General features: G+C 40.6%; 1 protein-coding gene across 1 annotated transcript; it reads right to left on the reverse strand.

Annotated features, from left to right (window-relative positions):
* Positions 1-2570: 2570 nt before the first annotated feature.
* LOC149252898 (uncharacterized) lies at positions 2571-3284 on the reverse strand. The gene has a single exon (XM_089454305.1). The coding sequence runs from the start codon at positions 3282-3284 to the stop codon at positions 2571-2573; it is 714 nt and encodes a 237-aa protein (XP_089310431.1).
* Between the last annotated feature and the right edge of the window lie 5438 nt (positions 3285-8722).

An 8722-nucleotide genomic window follows, 5' to 3' on the forward strand; every position in this document is an offset into this window, starting at 1 on the left:
AATAGCGACAAACTTGTCTTTAGACGAGAACGAGTTTCCCTATCGCTAGGCTCGTTAAAACATAGCGATGGGCTTGCCCGAAGGGCAGGTTATAGAACAAGCATATGTTATCCTCCTCAAGCTTGACAAAAATAAAGAGGTACTGGTCAGAAATGACTGGGGAAAAATTGGGAGAACCTCAAAGCTTTAATGGTAGCAAGTCGCTCTTGAACATGACACTTTGTCCTCCGTATCACATCGGGTTGGGTTGTTTCATTCACCGGTCTCATCACCATGGTCTTCGCCAAACCATCCACATTTGGGGTAATGCTACCAATCCATCACATCAGTGTCGTTATATGTTCAAGAGATGTGTTCAGAAAGAGTCAACCGTGTCCCATCCACTACCATACATTACCCTTCATCCACCCATGATCGCCACCCTGAATCATATCTCACAGATTGTTTTCACCTCCACTAAAATCATTAACTCCGTTCCGTGTCACTGATGTGGGATTCATTAAGGCCCTCCTTTGACAGATCACTTCTTGTCGACTTCAGCTCATTATCCAAGAAGTTGATCTAGGAACAAAAACCCCAGTACTTTGAAGCTTGCATGCCTCAATGGCAAGTTTCTCACTTTCGTCGACAGGTATACATTAATGACCTTCGACCAGAAGATTTTGCGTGGTGTTCGACGCCAAGTCCTTTATTCACACCACGTGAATTGTACTGCAGTACCTTGAGGGTCATTGTCATTATTGGTGATTCCTCTCGCGCTTGTTAACGGTTTACATTATTGACCGGTAATCAAGCGATGTCTTTCCATGTTCGACTTTAGCGCAATTCTCACATGGATCGACTTGTACTTAGAGTGAAGATCGAACGAGTTTGAAGACCCCGGATCTAGTTTCATCCATCCGGGCTGCGATATATATTCAGGAAATATAAAGACATTTGATATGTACATCATTACAGCAGATGATCATCCTACTCAAAGGATGATAATTTCAGCAGAGAATTATCAGTCTACCATTAGACGATCGTCTGTTCTATGTACCAAAATGACTTTATAAAGCTGAGCATGGGAATGCCCGCCTCAGCTAGATCATGAAAGCAGAATGAAAAATAATGTATTGTATTGTATTTATTACAGGGCACCTCTCAGCGATTGAATGAACTTCGGATCCTCCTGATAAAGCATTTCACCCGATAAACGACCTCATACTTTAGGGGCAACTGTTATAGACATTTTTGTGCCTTACAGCATGAAGCATGAAATGTCGATAATCTAAGGGATCCAAAGTCCCTAAACATGTTGTTCCTACCCCTAGAGGAACAAGGTCAGCAAACCACAACACTGAAAATCAGTTCTCCACCTGAAAACACTCAAAAACAAGCTAATTCTGGATCATGTCAACTGCTCCACTGAGCATCTGCGCTGAATGTCAACTGCTCCACTCTGTACCTGCGCTGAATGTCAAATCTAATGAAGGCTACATGCGCTGGGCGAGATTGGCCAAGTGGCACAGTCATTCTGCAAGGTGTCAAATGCCCAGGAAGCTTCCAAAATGACACTTGGATCAGGGAATTCGCCTTGTGATGAGTAAGAGGATCTAGATCTCCAAGTGGAAGCAAGAAACTCCAAGTGGACTCAAGAACTGAAGTATAACTGAAGTGGGAGAGGACACTAGTCAGCTTCATGCCAAACTCAAGCTGACTCATCCTTTCTCCAAATCTCCTATATATAGAGCTCTCTCATGAGGTCTAAGGAGGCTGGAATCTTGTGAATGTAAGGAAGTGCTGTTGGTTTGAGTATAGAACTATTGGGTGATTGCTTTGAAGGAGGTGAAGAGGAGATTTCTTTCTGCTGGGAGGTGTTGCTGGATTGGGCCTATTATGGTTGTAACACTCTCAGAACTTTACTTCTTCCATTAATAAAGCATTTGAGGTTCTTCTATATGCATGTGTCTTTGTGGCGTATTGATGCTTGTATATTTGATTTATTCTAATCCTTGAATCAATTATGGATGTATGCTTCTTGTAGTTTCCCTTTCTTGTGCTTTTGCAGGATCTTTGTGTAGCTGGGCCAGTGAAAGAGCAAGGAGCTGGGAGCAAGCAGCAAGGAGAGAAGATTGGGTCGAACATTAGCGGAAGACAACGGTTAGTGGATCTCTTTGTCCCCTCTCTTACATCTCATAAAGAAGTAATCTTGAATAGCTTTGCATTCGGTTGTTGCTGAGGTACTATCACCCTTAGAGTGGGATAGGGTCATTCCGTATTGGATACTTTTCCCAACAACAGGTAAGCATCGGGTAATGTGCGACAACCAAGGAGAAGGTGAAAAGGTATGGTTATATATGTGTGGGCTTAAGGATTGATTAAATTTTAGATGAAGGGTGAGTTATAAAGTCCCGATAGAAATATTGATGAAGGGTTAGACTATAGAAAGTCTAATGAAACATTTCCGCATTTCGTGAGAATGATGGGGCCTTAACCTTAGCTTATGAAGGTTTGACCAAACTGGTCATAGAAATTCCTCGGACAAATGAGAATATGCATTTGATATGCATAATGTGGGTATAGTGGGTTTAAACCTGCATCAAAAGTCTGCAGTCCTCAATAACCATTAGGAGGTCAGCACCAATATGTTCAAAGAAGGTAACGTAGAATTGCATAGGCCAACCATTAGGTCCAAGGCTTTTATCTCTTTTAAACCACTTCAGTACAACTTCGATTTCCCCCAAAGTCATCGGCTCGTTTAGTGTCTCTATATCCTCTGCCTCAACAAATCTAGGTAATGTACCAGCAATACAGAGTACCTCAACAATGGTAGCATCTCTAGGTGCCTTATACATTTGGGAGAAATGTCTGATACCCATATCAACAAGCTGGTTGAAGGTATTGGCTTCCCTTCCAGTATGGTCTCTTAGAGTCCAAATTGTATTACTTATTTTCCACCCCCTGGCACATTGTTGAAAGAACTTTGAATTTTCGTCCCCAACCTTTAGCCAAGTTGCTCTGCTCTTCAATCTCCATGTCTCCTCTTGCTGTCTCAGAAGGCGAATATTTTTAGTTTCCAACCTTATCAAGTGTTCCTTACTATCACAGGATGTATAACTAGCAATACCCTTGCCCTCCAACTCCAATATGTTAGATTCAATTTTCTGAATAGTAGCCTCATCCCTTTTCTTTTTTTCTTTGGCCCATCTTATGGTTCTGAGTTTGATATAGGCTAAATTGCTGGCAATCACCACAACCAAAGTGGAGTTGTTTTCTAGTCCACAGTGAGTCCAAGATTCCATGACTAATTTGTGAAATTCTGCTTCAGCAAGCCATGTTGAGTTAAATTTGAAAGGGGAATTTGGCTTGTAATTGGAATTCATAATTTCCAAATAGATTGGGGAGTGGTCAGATATACCCCCCGATCCCACCCATTGTCTAATTCTGTCCAACTTCTCCAACAGAGGTGCTTTGATAATGAATCGGTCCAATCTTTTGGCCAGATCATCCTCTCATGTTCTCTTATTCCGCCAAGTCGGCACTATCTTGGCTGAGTCAATGTTCATGAGGTTATTGTAGTCCATAAGGTGTTCAAAGTATGCTGTCAAGGGGTTAGTCTATGCCCTATTACCCCAAGATTCAACATGACCCAAGGAGAAATTTAGGTCTCCTCCTATGATGATGTTGTCATCATGCATGAATGATGTAGTCATCAACTTGTCCCAAAATCCCTCCCTATTATGACAAGGTCCATAAATATTTATCAGTCTGAGAGGTACATTAATTTCAGTGGCTGTGAAGTCAACCCCCAAAAATCCTTCACCACCCCAAATATTGTCGATCTTGATAGACTTATTATTGAAACCCAATGCACATCACCCCCATCTCCCTCTCACATCCAAAGTATGGAAAATCTAGCCCGGTAGCATGTTCGACAAAATATTGTTGATGGAACCCCCATCTCCCAAAGTCTCTTGTAGCAATAATACATCAATCCTAACCGAGCCTATTAGTCTTCTGAGTGCCAATTTCTTGTCCGGGCTGGCCAAACCCCTGCAATTGAAAGATAGGCACTTCATGGGATAACCTGATCAGGGTTTCCTTTTTCTCTAAGAACCCAGTCAATAGGAATCTGGATACCAGTCACCACCTCAATTCCTGCTCTGAGGATGGCTTTAGACATATTGGATTGTCTGCCCCTGGGAAATTTTTGAGCTCTTGTGGGGGGAGGGTCCTCTCCCAAGCTGAAAGTGAGGGGTCGGGGATGGGTCTGAGATCTAAGGTTGTACCTATGTGAGTTATTGGAAGAAGAGTCCTCCCTAATAGGTAGAATTGAGAGAGAGTCCAAGGAAATGGTCAGTGCAGTAACTAGATCAATAGGGGGAGCCGATGCAATTTGAAAATTAATTGAACTCAATTTACATGCATCTAAACCCAATCCCAAAGAAGCTAATGATAACACTGCAATGCCAAAATTCATAAAAATATGAGAAGATGGGGGAGAGGAGTTAAGAGTATCCGATAGTAAATTAAGGCCTCGTGAATGTGAGCGAGTGACCTGAGCATCAGGAGTCCAAGTGACTGCTTGTTGAAATGCCTCCACATCCACCCTTCGCTGCCTTTGGGGTTCCTTAGATATGTTCTATGCAGGGGTCGATTCAACATCCATTATAGTATGTGTACTCGTAGTAACAAATATTCTCAGAGGCTCAGTATGCACCTTGGTAATTAGCGGACAATCCTTATACAGGTGCCCCACCTCATGACACCACCTACACTGAAATGGGATCCCATCATAATCAAGGATCTGCCATCTAATAATCTCCCCAATTTGAAGCCGATAACTCTCCACCAGTCCCTCTCTAGTATCTAGGTGTACCAGAATCCTGGCAATGGCTAAGCAACCTGATTCTATGTAGGTTCTATCATGGTCGAGATATATACCAAGGTCATCCCCTATGCACCTGAATATTTCCTCCAACCAAAATTGTAACGACAACCCTGGGAGTCTAACCCATATTGGACCCACCCCCAATTTCTCCTTTTCTAGGTCGAAGAGTGGTGACCACCTCTTGAGTAGCACCGGGGTCATCTCTATATGCCAATATTTTGATAGGACCCAATTTGCTTGGTCTGGTTGCATGAAGATGAGTGCAAACCAACCTCTTGTCATGGTAATAACCATCGGCATCTGGTCCAATAAATGTCCCCAAATTTCCACAGTCCAACGCTTCAATCGCACAGGGGTATAGTTCCGAGCACGAACCCTTACAACAAGCACAAAACTCTCTATAAATGCAACTTGGACCATACTGATACCTTCTCCAAATACCAACAGACGCTCCCTCTCTCGCACCTTGGTGCATTTTGTTTTTTTCTTTCCCTCTATCCTCTATGTGTGGTCTGTCAGGTGTTGTTCATCCTCCATCGACTGATACTCATCTGAATCCAATGCTCTGGTATCCTTAATACTAGGTTCCTGATGAGTGATGCCATCAAAACATCCTGAAGTGCAAGCAACAAGAGTAGGTCACGAGCCTTGGGGGTCTGATTTTGATGAGCATGGTACATTATTCCCAATATTTACGACGCCATATGTATCAGTCCCATGAATGCTCGTACCCCCAAATGCAACATAAGACACCCCCTATACATTTTTCGCCAGACCCTATTGTTCGAGTTCCCAGTACTGTAACTCCGATGGCGATGGGATATTTAGGATTAGGTGAGACTGGTCCTCCTGTAGTTGAAGAAAGTATGCATTTACTGTCGAGCCCGGGTGGGAAAACCCTGGGAATTTAGGGAAACTTCCACATCATCCATCTCCAAGGTAAATGCATCGAACTGGACTTTCAGTTCATGGTGTATTGCCGGTGAAACTCCAATTTGGTGCTGATGTGGCTCCTCCACCCAAATTTGGGAAGCCTCCATAGAATCAGAAGAATAATCCATAAGTTCCTCGTCCATACAAAACGACATTCACATGCACTCCGTTATATCACCCCTATGTGTTGCTGTGCACTACACCCTCCGACAGACATTGGCCGAGCTGAACAAAATGTTCACCTCCACTGTTGGATTCCCTTATTAGTTGACCCAGAAAACTCGTGTGACCATATGCTGTCAAACCGTCGCGGATAAATACAAATTAGGTGTATTGACCCTTGTCTACCAGTGGGTGTGACCATTCCCTCACCGTGTTACTGCTCCCAGGTGAAGGTGAAAGCCCATCTTCGAACCAGAAGAAACTTTAGCGTGTAGACCACCATGGAAATTCGGTAGTCTGCTTTTTATTTAATCTTAAATAGCTAAAGTTTTAATATTATTTTTTAATTTTCATTAATAGTTGTTGACTTGTATTGAAACTATTATTATTTTAAAGTTATGTTATGTAAACAAGAAGCATATAATATGTATTAGGTTTATAAGTTTACTATTAGGAAAAACCAAATGAGTAGCATAATCTTTTCTATTTAAATGGGATAAATTTGACAAAATTATAAAAACGATAAAGTTTGAAACAATTTGAAACTTTATTATAAAACTTAGAGCTAACTTCACATGGTATAACAATGATGTTGCAACTATCATATATGACAAAAATGAAAAGAAAATGTATCTATATAGATGATTATTCTACCTGAATTGTATCAGGAATTTCATCCTCCTCTTCAAAGTATAACCTTGATTGGTTTTATTGTTTACTTTGACATTTAATTTATGCACAAATTTCTTATTGGGTTTTACACCACCTAACTAATACCTTGTCCAAGTTGTCTTCAATTGCCAATAAATTTAAACAGTTTGAATGTATCTTTTCTTTCGAGTTCTTGTGTTTTTTGTATTAGGATTCCAACCTCTAACCAACTCCTCAACCTTGACATTTCTCATAAACCTCCTCGCTATTTTGGCTTCTTGTTCTACATTGAGTATCTCTTTTTGAATTTCATGAGAGGTATACTACTCATAAATAACACTTGAAACCTTTGTAGAGAACTAGGCTTGAGAGCTAGATGGTTTATGAGAGCTTCCCCCTCTTCGACCACTTGAGAAAGTTAGGTGGATCATTTTTACAAGGAAGTAGACCAATGTATCCAAGCTAGTAAATGAAACAGAACAATAAGAAAAATGGACCACATAATTGTTTGACATGACCAAGGGAGGAGAGTAAAAAGAAGAATTGAGAAAGGACTAGAGAGCCAAGGTGACCCATTGTGTTAGTGAATTATATTATTTGCATGACTTCTTAAAAGCCTTATATGTTGCACTAGGTGTTGGGTGGGGGGTTCAGAGCCCCCGTATGTAAGGGTCCTAAAGCAACACTCATGATTTTGTTTGGGTGGTTTTTTACATTTTTTGGCACATGGTGTTTTCCTTTAGTGGTTTGATGACACATGGTGGTTTAGCCCATGGTTTTGTAGTTCCAGTCAAGGGATTAAAACTACGGTTATATTCTTATTTATTGTAAAATGCTTTAGTAGTTTATGAAGACTACAAGATATATGTATTATGATATTATAGTTAAAAAACTTTCTGTTTTTTTTTGGTTTGGGTTTTCAGTGTAAAATCTTTATGTTAATGTGCGTGTTCTACATTACACCTTTTTTGTTGTATTAATAATACATTCACAACAATTAATTGTACAAGGATAAAGCCTACGTTTGGTATCAGAATAATTTTGGGTTCAACTGGACAATTTTGTGGCTAAAGAGTTTTGCTCAAGCCTGTGGTAGACACTATTAGAGTGAGAGATTTGCAGAATTGATGCTTGTGGGGAAAGGAAATGGCAAGAAGTTCAAAGATAAATATTGAGAAATTCATTAAGAAAAGTTTTGAGCCTTGAAAGATTAAAATGGAAATATTTGTTAGTGTAAATATCGTTGGATCATTGTGTTGAAAATATGTAGCAAGAAAGGCTCAATTTGACATTAGCCTTAGTCAAATTGAGTAAATTGAATTTCCACATCAACATGAATTTTTGGAGGTAGTTAACTAGTGTGACATGGATCTTGTCACTTAGTTTGCTTAGTAAATTCGAGTTAGAGGGCTTGGAGGTTAGCTATGCATGTGTGATTGCTAAATTTTAGTAATCCAATTTAGTTATTTTTAGTTGTATTTAGTTAATTGACCTCTGACTATTGATAGAGTCAGTTGAAGGTCATTTGTGCAGTGAGACAACATTCTAACTCAGATATTTGTTAGTTAACTGATCAATCAACCGAAAATAGCTAGTGCATGCAAGGAATTCTAGTTCCTCAACTGAAGTGGTGATGACATGTCAGTGCAACATGAGTTGTACACTAGTTCTGACTATACATGTGTTACACAAAATATTGTCACCATGACATTCTGCAACCAGTGTGAGTCTATCACCACTCATATTGTCCTCCTATGCAAGTCTTAAACCTCAGCTCTTCATGCCAAGCCTTAAAAATGAGAGAAAGCCTTTGAAAATCTCTAAAACTCTGGTTCCGCACTTTCTCTTAGCATTACCTGCGGTCCCACACCCCTTGGTCATGTCGCCTACAGACTGGCCCGCTTTGTCTCTAAAGGAAAGGGTGCGGACCCCTGTAAAAGTCAAAAAGGTGCAAATGTATTATTAAAAACTCACTTTGGATTAATTCTGGACGCTTCTAGAAGGAATCTTGAGGTGGCAAGTTTTCTCCTTGGTGGTTCATGCATCCTATAACTAAAGGAGCTAACCCCTTGATGAGAGGAGCTTATCCCTTTGAAGGAGGAC

This window comes from Pinus tabuliformis, chromosome 7, assembly GCF_031772625.1.
Source record: "Pinus tabuliformis cultivar Carrire ecotype Pingquan chromosome 7, CPIR1, whole genome shotgun sequence".
Classification (NCBI taxonomy): Eukaryota; Viridiplantae; Streptophyta; class Pinopsida; order Pinales; family Pinaceae; genus Pinus; species Pinus tabuliformis.

What these genes read in the sequence shown, in the direction of transcription:
- LOC149252898 (XM_089454305.1), bottom strand. Translation starts at nt 3,284, where the DNA reads ATGGAATCTTGGACTCACTGTGGACTAGAAAACAACTCCACTTTGGTT.